Source organism: Scyliorhinus torazame, chromosome 19 (genome assembly GCF_047496885.1).
Source record: "Scyliorhinus torazame isolate Kashiwa2021f chromosome 19, sScyTor2.1, whole genome shotgun sequence".
Classification (NCBI taxonomy): domain Eukaryota; kingdom Metazoa; phylum Chordata; class Chondrichthyes; order Carcharhiniformes; family Scyliorhinidae; genus Scyliorhinus; species Scyliorhinus torazame.
The window spans coordinates 116696595-116719545 of NC_092725.1; the positions used below are offsets into that span (position 1 = coordinate 116696595).

Consider the following 22951-nt stretch of genomic DNA (forward strand, 5'->3'; position numbering starts at 1 on the left):
TGGCCATGGGGGTGAGGGAGAAATGTCTGTTGCTGGAATAGCTCAAAAGAACACGGCCTGGAAGTAGCAAATAATGCAGATCTCAAAATTCAACAATGCAAATCTTTCTTCTGCCAATGCTGTCATGGTCAGTTGTCACAGCTAGATTTCTACAGTGTGTACAAGCATATAACGTATCAAAAATGTTTATTGTGTAGGTTGATACTACGGAACAACTAAAGCGGATAACACAAATGAGGCTAGTTGAGTATGATTACAAGCCTGACTTTGCATCAAAAATGGGAGTAGATCGACCTCATGAAACTGGTAATACAACTCCAAGTTTTATTAACCATTCTGAAAATATTCCACATAGCATCTTATTTTTATCCTTTCATGAAAACGTCAATTTGGTCCAATTAAAATTGGCATTTAAAGAAGAACATCCTGTGCATTTTGCAGTACACATGGACGCACATTCTAATGTGATAAGCATTTAAATAGGGAGTAGTACAAACCCCAAAATATCTTGTCTAATCTGTCTCCATTTGTTCAATAATTGTTAGGAAAGAGTTAATGGTCCCTGGTACTTGAGTTGGAATTGGGTTTAAATGGTTATAGATTGCACTTATTGCTTAATATACTGCGTCAATAGAGGGGATACAAGTGGCACTGTTTTGTTGATGGAGAAGTGATCACTGAATAAAATAAATTTGGAGTTGAAGAAGTGAAGACTTGCTTCCTAGAGTTACCATCGAGCTTAACAGTAATTGCACAGCTGGCATGCCACAATAGGAAAGCTTGCATTGTACTGACCTAATGATGATCATAAACCTGTTGAATAGCAGAACAGACTAAAGCGACTAAACAACCAAGACCTGTTCCTATGTGTGAGATATTTTAATGCGATGTGATCTGTTGGTTTCCCTGCAATTTTTAATTTACATTTTGCTTCATCAATTTAAGTAATGATGCAATTTAGTTAACTCTTATTTGATGGCTGATGCCACTAATCCTATAAATGCATTCATATTCAGATATAACTGGAATGGATATGATTAATCTCTGCTGAAGTTTCTGTACATATTTTACAAAGTGTAACTGGGTGTCCTTCATCATTTGTTATGGTGCATTCTTGGTTGATATCCTGGGTTTTTCAAAATTTATTCGTGCTGGCCTGTTGTTTGATGGAATAGTAAAATTGATTGCTCTTTTGCTAATATGACACCTTCCCATTTGATGTTCCTTTTAATCCGTCATGGAAAAACCTGGCATAAGTGGAGGCCAGGGGCTATTTAATGACAGATTAATAGGATAGGAAAGGTGAAGTTGTTTCAATCTATAGATTTTAGTCAGCACCAAATCTTTCTCCTAAATAATTTTATTGCTATTATGTGGCATGCATTTTTTTTTGCTTTTGTTAAATAAAAATATCCTCACTTTTCTGGGAGTCTAAGACTAGAGCCCATAAATATTGATCACAATTAAATCCAATAAGAAATTCGGATGATACCTTAGTGGTGAGAATGTGGAACTCTCCATTACATGGAATGGTTGTGGTGAACATAATGCATGAATTTAAGGGGAAACTAGTTTAGTAAATAAGGGGGGATGTGCTGATAGGGCCGTGCTTGTGTTTTGTGACTTTATTGGATTTTTGATATTGGCATTTAATTTATTTAAATTAAATTTGAGTGTTTATTTTTGTATCCAAAAGTGATACCATCAGTACAAATTTTGATCATGTAGCAGGATGCCTTTACTCACAATGGCAAGTCAATGAGAGGTGATATTATGTTGATGATGTTTGCTGTATCATATTTAAACTGGAATTCCTTTATATATGACCATCTTTGAGATTAGATTGTAAAAAAATTTAAACTATTGAATCAATATCCGTTTAAAAACCAATTGTTTTTAATTTAATCATGTGATCTTATTATACTGCAAGTGTGCTTTTATAATGGCTTTGAAACATTGTAATGTGTAAATCTTATCAGCAGTCAGCATTCAAGCACAGCAAGAATTACGTCCAATGATCTTTGTTTTAAACAGGTATAATAGCACAGGAAGTGAAGGAAATCCTGCCATCAGCTGTAAAGGAGGTTGGGGATGTGACCTATACGAATGGCGATAAAATCGAGAATTTCCTCATGGTCGACAAAGTAATAGAATTTGCAATTTCTAATATTTGTGACTGATTTTTGGCCTGACACCTTGGCAATTCTATATGCTTCAATCCATAGACGTACTGAATGTTAGCATTTAAAAAAAGTTGAGACTCTGAGTTTAATCCTTTGAAAAACTACTTAATTATTAATTTATACCCTACCTATTAAAGATTTTTAAAAAAAAATCATACAAGGCAATGATTGGAACTCATTTGCATTTCATAAGTGAGAATCCAGTCTAACTCTTGGAATTTCCAATTAAATAAAAGCTAGGATTGCATGCCAGTCCAATGAAGAACAAATTAAAGTAGATTTATAAAGTGCCCTTCACATCTTAACCATTTTCATAACTTTTCTGTTTAAATTTGGAGTTGAAGAAGCCTGTTTAAATTGCGAAGTATGTGTAATTATTTTGCTAATTTCTGAAGTGAACTTTTCTTACTGGTTTTGGGCTTAGTTTCATTATTGTAAGATGAAAATATGATGCCCGATTTAATGGAAAATGAAGTCCCATTTTGCGTGTGTTTGGTGGGGTGATTCCCGGTGCCTGCACCGCTGAAAATGACCCCGTTATTAAACTCGACTGTTTCTTTTTTGGGCCTCAGCAAGGAACGCCTCACCAAGGCATCACTTAGACTGTTCCGAATAGCTCAGCTCGTCAGTGCAGGAAGAGATCGGGGTGCCCCAATCTCTCAACCTGCCACCATGGCCTCTGGCCCCCCCCAATGCCCAAACTCACTAATTAGGAAGCCCTCGAGCCCCCCGCATCCCATCTCATAAGGGCAGGGCATCCCTGTAACTGATCCCTGGCACCACCAAGATGCCACCTCAGCACCACCAGCTTGACATCCTGGCAGTGCTTGGGTGCCAGCAGGAGTACCAGGGTACCAGCTTGCTCAGGGCCCGACCACCCAGGAAACCCCGATCACCTGGGAAATAATCTCAAGTGCCATTACACCTGGTCAACGGTGCCACGGGGGGGGGGGGGGGGGGGGGGGTCTCTGAGGCGAGGCCATTCAATCTCGCACATTGGGTAACTCCAGCATAGTCATATTCAAGTGAGACTAACTACTGACTTGAATATGCAAAACTGGATCATGCCCATTGAGGGCGAGATCCAGATCACGGCGCCTCTCAAGATCTAATGAGAGACCTCGTTGCATCACAAAGTAGGGCGCGACAAGGCTGGTTATTCGCCCCCATGATTTTCTTTTTACTGTTGTATACTCTAAAATACCCATCGGTTACCATAAAAAAAACCAAGAAATGAGAATGTCTGTTCAAGCTTCTTGGTTTTCTTAATTTGCTACCTAAGGGCCTATTAATGGCATATTCAATATTCTCTTTCCTCAACATCAAGGTTACATTTCTGTACTCCCTATTTAATTAGGAATATGTTCTTTTGTGTTTTAAATGGTTCAAACAAGACTGATTGCTAAGGGTCAGTCCGTTTCAAAAAATGTTTTCACGGAATGTGGGCATCACCGGCTATGCCAGCATTTACCACCCATCTCAAATTGTCCTTGAGAAGGTGGTGGTGAGCTGCCTTTTTGAACCGCTTCAGTCCATGTGATGTAGGTAAGCCCACATTGCTGTTAGGGAGGGAGTTTCAGCATTTTGACTTGGCGACCATGAAGGAATGGTGATATAGTTACAAGTCTGGATGGCGTGTGATTCAGAGGGGATCTTTCAGGTGGTGTTTCCATGCAACTACTGCCCTTATCCTTCTAAGTGGAAGGCGCTGTTGAAGGATCCTTGGTGAGTTGCTGCAGTGCATCATGTGGATGGTACACACTGCTGTCGCTGTGCGCCATGGGTGGGGATAGTGAATTGGTTCCAATCCAACAAACTGCTTTGTCCTGGATGGTGCTGAGCTTCTTGCGTATTGTTGTGTGATCTGCACTTATCCAGGCAAGTGGAAAGTATTCCACCACACTCTTAACCTGTGCCTTGAAGATGGTGGAGAAGCTCTGGGGAATGAGGATGTGAGCTCCTCTCCACAGAATTCACAGCCTCTTACGCAGCAACAGTATTTACATGTCTAGTCCAGTTCAGCTTATGGTCAATGGTAGACCTCAGGATGCTGATAGTGGGGGATTTTGTGATGGTAATGTCATTACATGTCAGGAGGAGATGGTTAGATTCTCTCTTGTTGGAGATGGTAATTTCCTGGCACTTGTATGAATGTAACTTACCATTTATCAGCCCAAGCCTGAATGTTGTACAGATCTTGTTGCATATAGGCACACACGGCTTTAGTATCTGAAGAGTGATGGTGCTGAACATCAACATCAGCAAACGTCCCCACTTCTGACCTTCTGATGGAAGGAAGGTCATTGAAGAAGCAGCTGAAAATTATTGGGCCTAGGACACTACCCTGAAGAACTCCTGTCGTGATGCCTTGGGACTGAGATGATCAACCTCCAATAGCCACGACCATCTTCTCTTGTGCTATCCCTGACTCCAACCAGTGAACAGCATTCCCCCCTGATTCCCATTGATGTCAGTTTAGTTCAGGTTCCTTGATGCCATTCTCAGTCAAATGCTGCATTGATGTCAAGGGCAGTCACTTTCAACTCGCATCATGAGTTCAGCTCTTTTGTCCATGTTTGGATCAAGGCTGTAATTTTAAATTTTTCTTTTAGAGTACCCAATTAATTTTTCCAATTAAGGGGCAATTTAGCATGGCCAATCCCTGCACATCTTTGGGTTGTGGGGGCGAAACCCACGCAAACATGGGGAGAATGTGCAAACTCCACACGGACAGTGACCCAGAGCCGTGATTGAACCTGGGACTTCGGCGCCGCGAGGCAACAGGGCTAAGCCACTGTGCCACCATGCTGCCCCATGATCAAGGCTATAATGAGATGAGGAATTAAGTGGCCCTGGCTGAACCCAAACTGACAGACAGTGAGCAGGTTATTGCTGAGGAAGTGCTGCTTGATAGCACTTTTAATGATACCTTCTATTACTTTGCTAATGATTGAGAGTAGACTGATGGGAAGTAATTGGCCAGTTTGAATTTGTCTTAGATTTGGTTGTAGTGAAGGCAGCTTAAATCATCTCCACTTTTGCAAGATGTTTAATTGGTAGTTAGTAATTTTAAGGAAAATTGATTTGTTCTTCCCAATATTATGCAGAAATTGTACTTTTGTTAGATGAAGAAGAATGTTTCCTTTCTGTAGGAACAAATTTTCATGGAGAATGTTGGAGCAGTGAAAGAGTTATGCAAGTTGACTGACAATTTTGAAAAAAGAATTCAAGAATTAGAAGTCTGGAACAAAAATCTTGCCAAGCTGAAGCGGATTGGGAGCATGAAATCCACAATAAGTGAGAAGAATAGGAGCAGGTGAGTGTATTTACTTTCATAGAATCATAGAATCCCTACTGTGCAGAAGGAGGCCTTTCATCCCATCAGGTCTGCACCGGCCATTGGAAAGAGCACCACACTTAAGCTTAAGCCCACGCCTCCACCCTATCCCCGTAACCCAATCTAACTTTTTGGACACTTAGGGGCAATTTTAGCATGGCCAACCCACCTATGCTGCACATCTTTAGACTGTGGGAGGAAACCGGAGCACCCGGAGGAAACCCATGCAGATAAGGGGAGAAAGTGACCCGACAGACAGTCACCCTTGGCCGGAGTTGAACCCGGGTCCCTGGAGCTGTGAGGCAACAGTGCTAACCACTGTGCCGTCCTGTCCAATGTATGTCCTATACAATCCTTGAGAAGACCCTGCACTTATGAGGAGCTACATGGGTACATTCACTGAAGAAATTGGCACTTGACCACTCATGAAATTCCCAGCTTCTGTGGTGAGCTAGCAAGTCTTAGCTGAGGTCAAAAGAAAGCCACTAAAATATCCACCTGCACTCCTGAGTTAGGGAGGGAAATCATTCCTTGACATTCCCATTCATAAAGACTGTCGGTGTTTGGTGCTGGAAGTGGTTGTGGAAGACTGATGTGAAGAGGATTAAAAATAGTCCAACATCACAAAGTGAGAGCTTTCCCACATTAAAATGATCTGGAAAATACCAGAGGCGTCCCAATGTCTATGGAGCTGTATAAACATTCTTTGGCCATGCGGAAAAAGAGTTAAGAAAACCATGTTAATAGAGTGGAAAAATAAAACCAAAAAAAAGAAAAGTTGTACTTTATTTAATATTTTTTTTCTGTTACCATTGTAATATGCTATTACCACAATACATTGCTTCACTAAAATAATTAATTGGTATTTGTAATGAACTTACTACAAACTATTCTATATTATAATTTGTTACATTGTTGATCTTTATTTAGCTGTGTGAAGCAACGTATTAATAATTCACTTGATCACCTCAGCAACAATTGAGTGTGTGCCCACAATATCGACTGCATTCTTTCTCCCAGCACAAAGAGCGGACACTGCAGCTTTTCTTTTCAAAGAAACATTCTCCTCTTCTCCTAAGTATTATCAGCATAATAATAATCACAATCATTTTTATTAGTGTCACAAGTAGGCTTACATCAACACTGCAATGAAGTGAGGAGCAGACATTCTGCTGAATGCTTCCTTTCACTCTGGGACAAGTTGGAGTTTTCATTTGGTCCTTTACCTGGCTTGTATTTTTAAATCCTACCAACTACAGCTGTTAAATATTCTTTTTAAAAAATCACTTACCCTGGGAAGAAGGAACCGTTCAAAGTCATACCCACTGCTAATTCGCTTCTGTGAATTCCTGCACTGTTTACTCATTCATCCTGTTTATGTCCTGTCTTTTAAAAAATTTATTCATTGCTTGTTACTCACCCCAGCTGATTTAATTTCTAGATCCCCATGTGACCAATTCCAAGACTCCATCTTCATTTCATGTGTTGAGTGTGGTTCTTTTTTAAAATAAATTTAGAGTACCCAATTTTTTTTTCCAATTAAGGAGCAATTTAGTGTGGCCATTCCGCCTAACCTACGCATCTTTGTGTTGTGGGGGTGAAACCCACGCAAACACGGGGGAAATGTGCAAACACCCCACGGACAGTGAACCAGGGCCGGGATTCGAACCCGGGTCCTCAGCGCTGTAGGCTGCAGTGCTAACCACTGTGCCACATGCCATCCCCTAGAGTGTGTTTCTTGAAGCACTCTCAAGTCTGCCCCAGAATAGAAAAGTGCTAATTTTTTTCAACATGTATAAACCAAAAGCATGATTAGTATTTAATTCAATACGAGATCTGTAAACTCTATATTCCCTTTAAAACCTAGTTTATGATGTGTTATATATGACTTCTCCAATTGTCACACTCAATACAGGTCATTTTTTGGCTTTGTGATTCTGGCGGTGTTGGGGGGCGGGGGGGGGGGGGGGGTACACAATTGAAATATGTATTGTGAAAATGTTTTCAACTATTGCCAATAGAGTAAAGTTACCCCTTTATAGATTTATAACTTAAATTTACAACAAAGCAATATTGTTGTGTATCTAGTGAAAGGACTGGTTAAATGAAGATTTGTTGACTGTTTTATAGCATATTTGGTCGGACATCCAATGTGACACCCTCAAGGAAATCTGTTATGGCCAAACGCAAGGTATGTGAAAGCAGAGGCAAGTTGTATTGTTTCATCAATTCCTTTCCCTATTGAGAAATGAGCAGCATGGCAGAGTTTTTGTTTAAAATTCCAGCATTTGTGTGTCAAATGCTGGAATTCCCGACTGAAAGCATTGCGGAAAGTCCCTTGACTACACAGATGCTCACCACTACCATATTGAAGCCAAGGTAATAAATGATGGTTTGTCTAAAGACACCCACATCCAAAGAATGAATTATTTTTTAAATAATCCTTTAAAAAATATATATTAAGGACAGGTAATTCAAATTCATTTTTGCACTGAAAAGTCAACTATCTAATAATTTTAATTGACCAGTTTAAATATTAGTGTCGAAATTTAATACAAAAATGTTATATGAAGCCCCTTTGAATTAAGTGAAGTAAAACAAAATGACTTGCATTTATATACTACCTTGAGTGACTTTCGGATATTTGAAGTGTAATACTGTTGTGATGTAGAAACCCAGCAGCTAATTTGTACACAGTACAAAATTGCCTCAAGCAGCAATAAATGAGCAAAGCATCCATTTTTTGTGTCTTTTAAGGAAAGAGAGAATTTTTATTTGTGATTGTATATGTAAGAATTTTCCAACCAACAAATCAGAGTTCACTTGCCAACCGGAGTTCATTTGCCAACCAATCAGCATTCTCTCCTCATGCAATAAGATAAGGACACCAGCACGACCGACAGTAACCCTACCTTTGGCCAGGGATTTTAACGACATTGTGATCATGGACCTTAAGATCTGGGATAAAGCAAATAATATATTTATTTTGCATTTTGTAGATTTAGCAACCAGATTTAGTCGATCAACGATTGTACGAAGTAAAGAAAAGAGAGTAATTCTGGATCAAATCGTGGAAAAATGGATAGGGACAGGAATGGGTCCACCGGCAAAATTCCTTGCGGACAATGGGGGAGAATTTGCTAATGATGAGTTTAGGGATATGTGTGAAAACATGAATATCAGAGTTATGAATACGGCTGCAGAAAGCCCATTTAGTAATGGTGTCTGTGAAAGAAATCGTGCTGTCATCGATGACATGCTTCGGAAAATATTGGCAGATCGACCAAATTGCAGGCTAAATTCAGCTTTCGCATGGGCAGTACATGCAAAGAATTCATTGCAGATCGTTGGGGGCTATAGTCCTTATCAATTAGTGTTTGGTAGAAATCCTAAAATTCCGTCCATTTTGGATGACCTGCCTCCAGCTTGGGAGGGGACTACAATTAGCTCTGGTTTTGCTGAACATTTAAATGCATTACATAGCAGTAGAAAAGCTTTTTTGGAAGCAGAAGTCTTTGAAAGAATTCGCAGAGCTTTCAGACATAGCGTACGGCCATCAGATGCCGTTTTTCAGCAAGGAGACATGGTATACTATAAGAGAGACAATTCTAATGAATGGAAAGGCCCAGGGAAGATCATAGGCATAGGTGGCAAAACAATTATTTTGCAACATGGTAATCAAACTGTTAGGGTCCATTCATCAAGGATAATGGGTACAGATTACGAATTTTCAAATTTAGACAGAGCAGACAGACATGACGAGGAACCAGAGTCATCTGGTACGCATGTGTTACAGAACAATGAGGACCAATTAACTGATATAGACAGGGTTTCTGTGGAGGAACACAACACATCTGGTGAATTAAAACAGGCCATTTTTCCAAAAGGGCAACTGCCAAAAGTTGGTACAAAAGTGACATACTTGCCTGAAGGGTCTAGACAATGGAAGGATGCAACTGTTATTAGTAGAGCAGGGAAGGCCACTGGAAAGTATAAACATTGGTTGAATGTACAGCATTCAGGGGAAGGAGTCCAGACAATGGATTGGGAAAACAAAGTTCAAAAATGGAGGGCACAGAAACGCAGTGCCAGTTCAGATAGTACATCGGATAGTGAACAGGTCCGCAGGAAAAGGTCGAGAACTATTGAAAGGACATCCCACAGCAGAAGGGAAAGATCAAGCAGTAGCAGTACAGAACGAGGTACCAGGCGGGAGAGGGGACGTAGTTTGTCAAGATCTCGGAACATGAGTAAGACTACGAATACTAATAGCAGTAGAAGCCCACATGCACGTGAGATTTTGGTGGCTTCAAATAAATTAGATGAAAAAGTTATTAAAGAAGCTAAACAGCAAGAATTGCATAGTTGGAGTGAATTTGGGGTATACACGGAAGTACCGGATAGGGGACAAAGAGCTCTATCCCACAGATGGATTTGCACGGAAAAGGTTCTTCCGGATGGAACTTATAAGGCAAAGGCCAGGCTTGTGGCAAGGGGATTTGAAGAAAACGTAGAAGATCAGGATTTAAGGGTAGATTCACCTACAGCAGGAAAGGTTATTTTAAAGATCTTCTTCGCTCTATTAGCCACAAAGCCATGGGAATGCAAATCTATAGATATAAAAGCTGCCTTTTTGCAGGGGCATCAGCTCCAGAGAGACATTTTTCTCCGTCCTCCTAAAGAAGCAGCATATACAGAAGGGGTACTCTGGAAGTTGAACAAATGTGTATATGGATTAAATGATGCATCTAGAGTCTGGTATTTTTCGGTAAGGTCAGTTTTGTTAAAGTTAGGCTGTTGCCAGTTGAAAGCAGATCCTGCAATGTTTTACTGGCACTATAAAGGAAATCTTTCTGGCATTCTTATGATGCATGTCGATGATATTTTGTGGGGTGGGACTAGTGATTTTGAAGCTATTGTAATCTCTGGTATGAGGAAAAAATTCAGGGTTGGAAGTCAGGCTTCCGATGCATTTAAATATATTGGACTGGAAATTGGACAGACTAAGTTAGGGGCAACTTTACATCAACAATCTTATTTGGAAAGCATCACCCCAATAGCAATTAGTCATGGCCGAGTTTCACAAAAAGACGCAATGGTTTCAAAGATAGAAAAAGAGCAACTGCGAAGTTTAATTGGGCAACTGAACTGGTTAGGTAGACAGACTAGACCGGACGTGAGTTTTGATGTCTTAGAGTTGAGTACAAAAATGAATGATCCCAAAGTGGAAGACCTAATAAGAGCAAATAAAGCGTTGGCCAAACTAAAAATGCAGGAGTGTGTTTTGAAGTTCCCGGTTTTAGGTGACCTTAAGCACTTGAAACTCATAGTTTATAGTGATGCGTCCTTACCAAATTTATGTGATGGGGTTTCAAGCGCAGGAGGTTTTATAATTTTCCTTTTGGGGAACAATGGTAAATGTAGCCCACTTGTGTGGCAAACAAAGAAAATAAGGAAAGTGGTAAAAATCACTTTGGCTGCTGAGATGTTAAGCCTTGTAGAGGCGGTGGATATGGCTTTTTATATAAGTATGATATTGACAGAAATTTTGGGATTCGGGGATTTGGGTAATATAGCTATTGACTGTCACATTGACAATAAATCCCTGTGGGAAAATGTGCACTCTACAAAAAGTGTCAATGAAAAGAGGTTACGGATAGACATTGCAAGTTTGAAGCAGATGTTGGACAGAGGGGAAATAACAAAAATTAAATGGGTCGACAGGAACTATCAACTGTCAGACTGTTTTACGAAAAGAAGGGCGAGTTCACAGAAACTTTTGGATATTGTTAATGAAGGGCGCTTGTTTCTGTGACTGTTTTTTTGTTCTTTCTTGTTCAAACAAAAAAAAGGGGGGACATCATGTGTGTGTTTTTGAGTTTCTTAAAATTTTGTTTTCACCTAATTATTTTTTTTCTCCAAGGAAGGGGAGACTGTTAAGTAATGGGTTAAGAGACATTGCAATTAGTTGCCTCATTTATGTTAAGTATCCATGAATTGACACTGATATGTAAAGGGGCTTCAGGTGGCCTCTGTCAGGTGGTGTGTTGTTAAGAGTTTTGTACAGAGGCTGTGGAAGTGAAATAAATGGTGTTTGGTGAAAAGGAAACAAGAACTTTAGACTCTTCATTTCACAGCAATTAAAACGTCTAACAGCCCTCACTCAACTGAAGTCCGAGGGGTGGACCAGGAGACTGCTGCCAACATAACTGAGGGAAGACACTGGGTGTCTCCATGGTTTAGCAATGCCTCCTTGCACGCTGTCCTCTAGGATGCATGGGAAAGGTAGAAGGTACACTTCCCTAGGGACAGCAAGAAAAGACTCTCCTACCGTAATACCCGCACAATGCCAACAGGATCGGAATGATTTTCTTCCCCGTGGTTCTTGTGGAGTAAGAGCTCCCTTGCTAGGAGCGGGGGATCTCTATTAACCTCGGTATAAAAGGTTGGCCAGTCAGGCACCGACCAGAACAGGAACCCGTTAGGAATCAACTGGGCAGTGTAAATATCGTGTGTAAATAAAATTACATTTCTTTATTTTACTCGGTGTGAACTCCGCGTGTCCTTATTAAACCTACATGTGCAAGGAAACTTGGATGGGGCTAACAGTGGAGGCCAGCATTCATGGGTACAGAAATGTAGTACCACAAACAGCTCAATAACCTCCTCCACTCTGTCCGGGTGAGTCCGACTTACTGCTCAGTTTGTTGAGGCGTGCAATTGGCAAAGCTGGATGGATCGGCACATGGAGAGGAATCAACAAGGTGAGTCCTGGTATTGGGGTGCACCAGCTGCCTGATGATGCATTGATGCATGTTGGTGACAGGCTCTCTTTGTCAGTGCCCTCCACATTCCACAAGAGTAGAGGCAAGGAGAAGACATCCATAAACCCCCATCATGGCCAGAGGAATGACAGCTGCGTATGTGTTCAGCTGACCTTTGTGTGGAAACTGTGTTCCTCCTCCTGCTTGCAGGAGAAACAGGCCCACAAAGGGGTCAAGATCACTGATGAGTGGTCGATAATTGCACACTGGTGTCTGCCTAGAACCAATAGGGTGGCTGAGTGATCGTGGATGGAGAAACTGGAGTCGCGGACAAAGAGATTGAGGAGGCTCTCGTGTCCACCACTGGACAAAATATTCACAGCAGGCATATGGGTGGGAGGAGGAAATTTGAAGGCCTCACTTCTCACTGTTTGTGTTCTTTCATGCAGTTGTTCGTACTCTGGAAGGATGGGTAGCCGCAGGGACTGGGGCCCTGCTGTTCATCTCCGGGTGCACCATCACTTCATTCCCCCCACACCTTCCACCAACACAAATACTCTTGCGTCAAAGGGAATGTGCTCATGAGTAGATTCAGGGTCACCAGTTTGATCACATTTATGCGCGAGCAGTTAATGGAGGCTGGTGTCAGTTGAGGTCGCTGACAGTCAGTGGACTGGGGGAATCTGAGCCTCAGAGTGATGATAGACCTCTGGTATCAGCCACATAGAGCCTGGTTATCAGGGTCAGTTCGATGGTGCACAAACTCTGGTCCTCTTGAACAATGCATTGGTAACCTCCTCAATACAGCAATGAGCTGCTGCCTGGGGGAGCCTGCACATGTTCCTGGTGGATCCCTGGAAGTTTCTGGGTATGTAGAAGTTCATCTCTTGTAGCCATCTGGGATGGCCACTTCCCGATTACAAAATGGACACTTTGCAAAGATTGCAGGGAAAATGGACAGTACTGAGAAAGCAAGCAGGTGCAAGGTTTGTCTGTTGATTGGAGCCGTAGCTCCCAGCCAAGACCGATACTGCAAACCATTTCCATACTAATGAGCCATCCTCAGGGACAAAAAGGGTAACATTTAAGAAAACAATACTGGCGCCAGAGGAGACCAGAACAAAGCAGGCCAACGGCCACCTAGGACATGCCCAGCAATCAGGGCACCCACCCCTCTATTGGAGGAAATCGATAGGAACGATTGGGAAACGGTCCAATTAATTGGGGCTAAGTTCAAGGCCCGCCCAAAATCACGCGAAGCCCCATTTGGGTATAAGAAGGATCCCCCAAGAGAGAATTGCTCTCTTGCGGCTCCGGCTCTCACCAAGGAGAGACCTGCCCAACAGCAACATCAGAACAAGTAAGTCCAAGGTCAACGCACTCTACGAGACAGATGCTCCTAGCTGTTATTCCGTACCAATTCAACCCCAGCAGCCTCAGAACCGAACAACGGCCATTGTTCCTCTGACTGATGATGTGTTGGGTGCTCTGCTACACAGACGAACCAGCACGGTTGCGAATGGTACAACTCAGTTTTATTACTAACATTTATTTACAGTGGTAAACTGGTTACTGATGTTCGATCATAACCCTAGAATCTGTGGACCTATTCCTAATACTATCTTGTAGTGGCACTCAGCACATGGTGGATGTCTGAGTGGTTTGCTATGAGCTCTGTGCCCTGAGTTGTCTCCTGGAATGCCCAGGAAATGTTGTGTTCCCTGTTTTGTACTGTGTATGCTCTTGCCTGTGATTGGCTGTGGTGTTGTGTGTGTTGATTGGTCCGTTGATCTGTCCATCAGTATGTATGTTTGTGCTATGATGTTTACCTGAATATCATGACAACTGAGTGGGCGTCCAAAGCTAAGTATAAGCTTTTAGCAGTAGTGACAGTTTAGTTTGTAGAGTTTTATGCAGGAGTATATTTGACTGTGTCTAAATAAATGAGCATTGAGTTTGAACTTACTAACTGGTGTATCGAGTCTTTGATCAGTATTCGGTTTTGAACCTTGTGGCGGTATCGAAAGATACCTGGCGACTCTAGAGCAATACGTAATTAGAATGAAGGCGACCATATTGGCCGCTATCTTCAGAGCCAAATTAAAAGAAACACAATTAGCAACACTCTACAGTAACGTACAGTGCCAATAGTATTAGGTGTTGTCCCATGGTTCAGAGCTCCTTCTGAGTGCTCTGCACAGGTCAATGTCAATCTCCCAGGTCATTGCCAATCTCCCAGGTCAATGCCAATCTCCCTTGACAGCCACTTCCTTTGTTGGCACTGGTTTTTCAACTTCTGGACATAGATCAAGCATGTCCTGAAATCTCTGGGCTATGGTTGACCTTGTCTTATTGCGGGATCATGCTACTACTGCACTCGTCATTCTTCTGTGGTTTGCCCAGTGACTGGCCCTTGCTGCAGCTGCCTTCCTCCCTCTTCATCAACACTCCTCCACATGGCTATCCAGTAGGACTGATTGGATGAGTCATATCCTGCTGCTTATCCTCCTTGGTCCGGGTACTGCCCTTGCAAAAAAGTTCCCAGGCCTTGTTAACACCCCTGCTCCCTGTGGCATTGTGCCTATGCTTAACCTGCTGAGAGGCCACTGCTACAATCTGAAACCTCTGCTCCTCAGAAATGACCCATTGGCTCTCAGACCCAGCCAGAAGATTCATGCTCAGCTCTGCAGAGATGACACACTGACACTTGCCCACCAATTAGTATTAGCTGCCTGCCACATCATCGTGACAGTGCCACCTTAGAGGTTTCCTGCTGCTGGTAAAATGTGGATCTGTCATCAATTTGTCAGGCTTCCCCTCCTGATTTTACACCCCCCCCCCCTCCCCTTGCCTTGAGCCCTCTTAAGTAGGCCACATTAAGTCCTGTAGAATCTGACAGGCGAGAAACACCCATATGACGCACAGTAGGAGACAAAGAAAGAGATTTATTATGATACACTACTAAACTCCCACACCCCAAAGGGCCACCCTCCCCGACCTGCATCCAGGCCGGTGTTTTTATGCCTAGGGGCCTTCCCTGTTAAGGGGGAAGCTCTGCCCCCAATTACCCGGGGGGAGGGGGGGGTGGGTCATACTCGTTCTGAGTTAATGGGAACTGGATGATACACACTTCCTTACTTCCCAGGGGGGTCACAACAAATTCCACCCTTAATTTATTTGGAATAAATTCTTCTAAAAAATTCAAATCTGAGTGGTGACTGACCGGGTCTGTGTATAAATTGTGCAAATTGATTTTAAAAATCTCCTTAAAAGAACACACAGACTAAAGTATGTGACAGGGAACCAGTGCATGGATTAGGTTCTGATAATATTGTAAATTATTTGAGCATTGCTTTATAAAAATTATAACTTCCAGAAACATTATGTTGTCGGAACACATTCCTTTATGCATTACTCTATCAAAGGTGCAATTCAGTGGAAGTATATTATTCCAATTTTGACAAAACGTTTAGTACTTATTTCCCTATCACAGGAAAATGGTAGTCCCTACATGGAATTGTATTTAATGATGTCATTGCTCAATAGAATATTAATTTTCTTATTGGAAGCATTTCATTGTTTGTGTCTTTGAAGTAACTTGTGAAACTAGCCCTTTGATTCTGTGGAAGCTTCTGATGTCAGCAAATTGGTTAAGGCAGAAGCGAAAACATTTCTACAATTGTTTTACTTTTTGTAATCCAGGCCTACTTTAACCAGAAGAAAGGCGACTGTTCTTTACACAAGGTTTTCCATATTGTCATCATGGCTTTATTGGGACTCATGGCGTTTTGGTAAGCAGCTAAGCTAAGTATACATTATGCAGTATTTTGTCAGTTTGTCATTGAAGCTGTGCAAATTAGTACCCGGGTTCAGGCCGATGCTGTACCTCCGTCAGCTGTCCAACTCTACCTCTTTGTGGCCTCAGCCAGGGGCAAAAAAATGCATTTTTAACTTGCTGCTCTGCCTCTATCCTTCCATTTACTGTTCCCTGGATGGGAGGACAAGCAACTCATTCAAAATCTGTCAATCGCTGCTCTTTAATCCATCAATTGCAACTGTAAAAAAGGTGTGTATCGGTACGCAAGAACCACCCCTTGTTTCACCCTTCCAGCATTGAACTTCCTCTTATAGGGGCTACTGTGGTGTGCAGTGTTTTTAATATTTACTCATTGTGCAGTATGCCACCAAAGTTGAAAATACAAGATAGATCAAAATAAAGTAGTGTTTAGCTGATAATCTTAAATTTGATCAAAGTCTGTAGATTATAGATGAAAGTAAAGTCTGAGGAAGCTAAGAATTCCACAGGGAAAGAAATGAGTTGGAGTTGGATATGTTTAAGACAGGGACAGAACAATAGAATCCATACTATTGAAGGGTAATTGTGCAGTGCCATTCAATTGCCAGCTTCTCAATTATTTTAAGAGCTTGTAGAACGATTATTGACTTAATAGATGTTGTTGTGTTATGGGTTTGTTTGGTGTCTCAATTATGAGATCTCAAAACTTGAATGTTTAAACATGAACACTTCATTGGTAGTCTTTAACTATGCACAGATTCCAGTCACTGCCATGCCTGGTGCTTCTGCCATGCACGGTGCTGCTGCCATGTACGTAGATTCCTTCTAGACTATTAGGAACATAGGAAGATAGGAATTAGGAGCAGAGGTAGGCAATTTGGTCCTTCAAGCCTGTTCTGCCATTCAATCAGATCATGGCTGATCTCTTCCTGCTCCTAAAGCCACCTCCCCATCAATTCCCCATATCCCTTTAACCCGTTTTTAAAATCAGAAATATATCTATCTCCTTCTTGAAACTATTTAACGATTCAGACTCCATCGCACTATGGGGCAACAAGTTCCACAAATTCACCACCCTCTGTGAGAAGTAGTTCCTCCTCTTCTCAGTTTTAAATCTACTGCCTCTCAACCTGTATCTGTGACTTTTTTTTCTAGATTGCCGCACAGGGGGAACATTTAGTCTATATCTACTTTCTCGATCCCTTTTGGTATTTTATATACCTCGGTCAGATCCCCTCTCATCCTTCTAGTATACCCATCCCGCGAGTATAAGCCCAGTCTGTTTAATCTTTCCTCATATGTCAACCCTTCATCTCCGGATCAATCTGGTGAACCTCCTCTGAACTGCTTCCAATGCCATCACATCCTTCCTCAAATAAGATCAAAACTGGACACATTACTCCAGATGTGGTCTCACCAACACCCTATACAATTGCAACAATACTTCTCTACTTTTATTCTGAGTCTATTGCCATGTGACTCTACACATCATACAGTGGGTGTGCTATCTTGCAGTCCCACATTAACCTTTTCTCTACTGAGCACCTTTGCATTACAATGGCATTCAGGCGCACACAACAGATGTATATGTTAAATGTATATGCAGTGAAAAAGAAATCAGGCACCAGTTTTATCTCTCACTAACAGATCATTTCAATTTAGCATTAATGGCAAACAAAAGATCAGAGTTTTAAAAGTTATTAAAAGATTAACGAACCTTAATTTGACAACAAAAATTGGTCTACATGAGGGCATGACTACAGAAATGTCTGGAAGAAGAATTCAGTTTTGTTTTATTCATTAAACGTTGAGAGGTAATGGTTGTCTTCACTTGTTTGCTTTGTGCCTGTCCAGAACCTGTTTTAGAACATAGAACATTACAGCGCAGTACAAGCCCTTCAGCCCTCGATGTTGCGCCGACCTGTGAAACCACTCTAAAGCCCATCTACACTATTCCCTTATCGTCCATATGTCTATCCAATGGTCATTTGATTGCCCTTAGTGTTGGCGAGTCCACTACTGTTGCAGGCAGGGTATTCCACGCCCTTACTACTCTCTGAGTAAAGAACCTACCTCTGACATCTGTCCTATATCTATCTCCCCTCAATTTAAAGCTATGTCCCCTCGTGCGAGACATCACCATCCGAGGAAAAAGGCTCTCACTGTCCACCCAATCCAATCCTCTGATCATCTTGTATGCCTCAATTAAGTCACCTCTTAACCTTCTTCACTCTAACGAAAACAGCCTCAAGTCCCTCAGCCTTTCCTCATAAGATCTTCCCTCCATACCAGGTAACATTCTGGTAAATCTCCTCTGCACCCTTTCCAATGCTTCCACATCCTTCCTATAATGCGGCGACCAGAATTGCACGCAATACTCCAAATGCGGCCGCACCAGAGCTTTGTACAGCTGCAACATGACCTCATGGCTCGGAAACTCAATCCCTCTACCAATAAAAGCTAACACACCGTACGCCTTCTTAACAACCCTCTCAACCTGGGTGGCAACTTTCAGGGATCTTTGTACATGGACACCGAGATCTCTCTGCTCATCCACACTGCCAAGAATCTTACTATTAGCCCAGTACTCTTTCTTCCTGTTATTCCTTCCAAAATGAATCATCTCACACTTTTCTGCATTAAACTCCATTTTCGACCTCTCAGCCCAGCGCTGCAGCTTATCTATGTCCCTCTGTAACTTGTATCCTTCCGCACTGTCCACAACTCCACCGACTTTAGTGTCATCTGCAAATTTACTCACCCATCCTTCTACGCCCTCCTCCAGGTCACTTATAAAAATGACAAACAGCAGTGGCCCCAAAACAGATCCTTATGGTACACCACTGGTAACTGGACTCCAGTCTGAACATTTCCCATCAACCACCACCCATTGTCTTCTTCCAGCTAGCCAATTTCTGATCCAAAATGCTAAATCACCCTGAATCCCATGCCTCCGTATTTTCTGCAGTAGCTTGCTGTGGGGAACGCTTTACTGAAATCTATATACACCACATCAACAGCTTTACCCTCATCCACCTGTTTGGTCACCTTCTCAAAGAACTCAATAAGGTTTGTGAGGCACGACCTACCCTTCACAAAACCGTGTTGACTATCTCTAATCAAATTATTCCTTTCCAGATGATTAAACATCCTATCTCTTATAAACCTTTCCAAGATTTTGCCCACAACAGAAGTAAGGCTCACTGGTCTATAGCTACCGGGGTTGTCTCTACTCCCCTTCTTGAACAAGGGGACAACATTTGCTATCCTCCAGTCTTCTGGCACTATTCCTGTAGACAAAGATGACTTCAAGATCAAAGCCAAAGGCTCAGCAATCTCCTCCCTAGCTTCCCAGAGAATCCTAGGATAAATCCCATCCGGCCCAGGTGACTTAACTATTTTCACACTTTCCAGAATTGCTAACACCTCCTCCTTCTGAACCTCAAGCCCTGCTAGTCTAGTAGCCTGAATCTCAGTATTCTCCTCGACAACATTGTCTTTTCCCTGTGTGAATACTGACGAAAAATATTCATTTAGCACCTCTCCTATTTCCTCGGACTCCAAACACAACTTCCCACTACTGTCCTTGACTGGCCCTACTCTTACCCTAGTCATTCTTTTATTCCTGACATATCTATAGAAAACTTTAGGGTTATCCTTGATTCTACCTGCCAAAGACGTCTCATGTCCCCTCCTGGCTCTTCTTAGCTCTCTCTTTAGGTCCTTCCGAGCTAACTTGTAACTCTCGAGCGCCCTAACTGAACCTCCATGTCTCATCTTTACATCAGCCTCCTTATTCCTCTTGACAAGTGTTTCGAATGCTTTAGTAAACCACGGTCCCCTTGCTCGACCACTTCCTCCCTGCCTGACAGGTACATACTTATCAAGGACACGCAGTAGCTGTTCCTTGAACAAGCTCCACATTTCCATTGTGCCCATCCCCTGCAGTTTTCCTCTCCATCCAATGCATCCTAAGTCTTGCCTCATCGCATCATAATTGCCTTTCCCCCAGATATAACTCTTGCCCTGCGGTATATACCTATCCCTTTCCATCACTAAAGTAAATGTAATCGAATTGTGGTCACCTGTCCTGGATCATTACCCAGTACCAAATCCAATATGGCCTCGCCTCTCGTTGGCCTATCTACATACGATGTCAGGAAACCCTCCTGCACACATTGGACAAAAACAGACCTATCTAAAGTACTCGAACTATAGCGTTTCCAGTCAATATTTGGAAAGTTAAAGTCCCCCATAACAACTACCCTGTTGCTTTCGCTCCTATCCAGAATCATCTTTGCAATCCTTTCCTCTACATCTCTGGAACTTTTCAGAGGCCTATAGAAAACCCCTAACAGGGTGACCTCTCCTTTCCTGTTTCTAACCTCAGCCCATACTACCCCAGTAGACGAGTCATCATCAAACGTCCTTTCTGCCATCGTAATACTGTCCTTGACTAACAATGCCACCCCTCCCCCTCTTTTACCACCTTCCTTGAGCTTACTGAAATATCTAAACCCCGGCACCTGCAACAACCATTCCTGTCCCTGCTCTATCCATGTCTCCGAAATGGCCACAACATCGAAGTCCCAGGTACCAACCCCATGCCGCAAGTTTACCCACCTTATTCCGGATACTCCTGGCATTGAAGAAGACACACTTTAAACCACCTTCCTGCCTGCCGGTACACTCCTGCAACTTTGAAACCTTACTCATGACCTCACTACTCTCAACCTCCTGTATACTGGAGCTACAATTCAGGTTCCCAAGCCCCTGCTGAACTAGTTTAAACCCTCCCGAAGAGCATTAGCAAATTTCCCCCCCAGGATATTGGTACCCCTCTGGTCCAGGTGTAGACCATCCCATTTGTAGAGGTCCCACCGACCCCAGAATGAGCCCCAATTATCCAGAAATCTGAAACCCTCCCTCCTGCACCATCCCTGTAGCCACGTGTTCAACTCCTCTCTCTCCCTATTCCTCGTCTCGCTATCATGTGGCACGGGTAACAACCCAGAGATAATAACTCTGTTTGTCCTAGATCTAAGTTCCCACCCTAGCTCCCTGAATTCCTGCCTTACATCCCTATCCCTTTTCCTACCTATGTCATTGGTACCTATGTGGACCAGGATTTGGGGCTGCTCCCTCTCCCCCTGAAGGATCCCAAAAACACGATCCGAGACATCACGCACCCTGGCACCTGGGAGGCAACACACCAACCGCGACTCTCTCTCTCCCCACAGAATCTCCTATCTATCCCCCTAACTATGGAGTCTCCAATGAATAATGCTTTACTCCTCTCCCCCCTTCCCTTCTGAGCAACAGGGACAGACTCTGTGCCAGAGACCTGTACCCCATGGCTTACCCCTGGTAAGTCCCTCCCCCCCAACAGTATCCAAAGCGGTATACTTGTTACTAAGGGGAACGACCGCAGGGGATCCCTGTACTGACTGCTTCCTCCCAGCCCCTCTCACCGTCACCCATCTATTTTTATTCTTCGGAGTAACTACATTCCTGAAGCTTCTATCTATGACCACCTCTGCCTCCCGAATGATCTGAAGTTCATCCAGCTCCAGCTCCAGTTCCCGAACGCGGTCTCTGAGGAGCTGGAGATGGGTGCACTTCCCACAGATGAAATCAGCAGGGACACTGACGGCGTCCCTCACCTCAAACATTCTGCAGGAGGAACATTGCACCACCTTCCCTGCCATCTCCTCTAGATAAAAAAAGAAAAAGAAAGAAAGAGCTTACCTGTTATTCACTCCCCTTCTCAGCAAGCACTCACTCAGCAACCTCTGCACCCCGCACGATAACACCGGAGGGAAAAGAAAAGAAAAACTACTTACTAGTCACCAGCCAGTCCCTTACCTGCAGGCTGTGATGTCACGGTTCAACTTCTTTCGAGTTCTACCTGCCCTTGAGCCTTCCTCTTGATCTTAACAGCGGTTGTTTTTTTTTTTTGGTTAGAGGAGGGGGTAGGGAGGGAAACACTGAAGAAGTGTTTTTGATAAACTAAGATTTAGAAGTGTGCTAAAATTTTCATTGCCCGATAGGAGAAGTCAAGAGGAAATGGGAGGAGGAGCTGGGGGGAATTGGAGGCCGGGTTGTGGGAGGAGGCTCTGAGGAGGGTGAATGCATCTATGTTGTGCACGAGGCTTAGCTTTATCCAATTTAATGTAATTCACAGGGTGCATATGACAGTAGCCAGGATGAGTAGGTTCTTTGAAAGGGTAGAGGACACGTGTGGGCGGTACGTGGGGAGGCCCGCAAACCATGTCCACATGTTTTGGGCATGCCTGAAGCCAAAGGGTTCTGGCTGGGGTTCACAGACTTAATGTTCGAGGTCCTGAAGGTGAAGGTGGTCCCGAGTCCAGAAGTGGTGATATTTGATGTGTCGGAAGACTCGGGAGTCCAGGGGGGGCGAGAGTGGCCGACGTTTTGGCCTTTGCCTCCCTGGTAGCCCGGAGACAGATTTTGCTGGAGTGGAGGGATTCGGGGCTACCAAAGCCGGGGGTATGGTTGAGTGACCTGGCGGAGTTCCCAAAGTTGGAGAAAATCAAGTTTGCCTTAAGAGAGTCAGTTGATGGGTTTGCCCAGAGATGGGAGCTGTTCATCGATTTTTTTTCAAGGAAAATTAAGGTGTCAGCAGGGGGACATATCGGGGTTAAAATGGGGCAGGTAGGTCGAGAGGAGGGGGACGGCAGGGAGGTAGGGGTGTTCGGGTGGTTATTTACTTTGTCTGAGATTTCTAGTTGTTCTTACTCTTGTGATGGTTCGTGCTTAATATTTATATAAATGCCTTTAATAAAAAGATATATTTTAAAAATGCCATTGCCTTATTCTGAATTGAAATAATATTTGTCCATATGAACTC

General features: G+C 42.9%; 1 protein-coding gene across 1 annotated transcript in view; it reads left to right on the forward strand.

Annotated features, from left to right (window-relative positions):
• Positions 1-22951, forward strand: part of myrfl (myelin regulatory factor like) — a 97744-nt gene that overhangs the window by 51360 nt on the left and 23433 nt on the right. The window contains exons 12-16 of the mRNA XM_072485093.1: positions 198-306; positions 2035-2144; positions 5336-5499; positions 7651-7711; positions 15987-16075. Of these exons, the coding sequence (XP_072341194.1) occupies positions 198-306; positions 2035-2144; positions 5336-5499; positions 7651-7711; positions 15987-16075 (533 nt within the window). The remainder of the gene's footprint in view (positions 1-197; positions 307-2034; positions 2145-5335; positions 5500-7650; positions 7712-15986; positions 16076-22951) is intronic.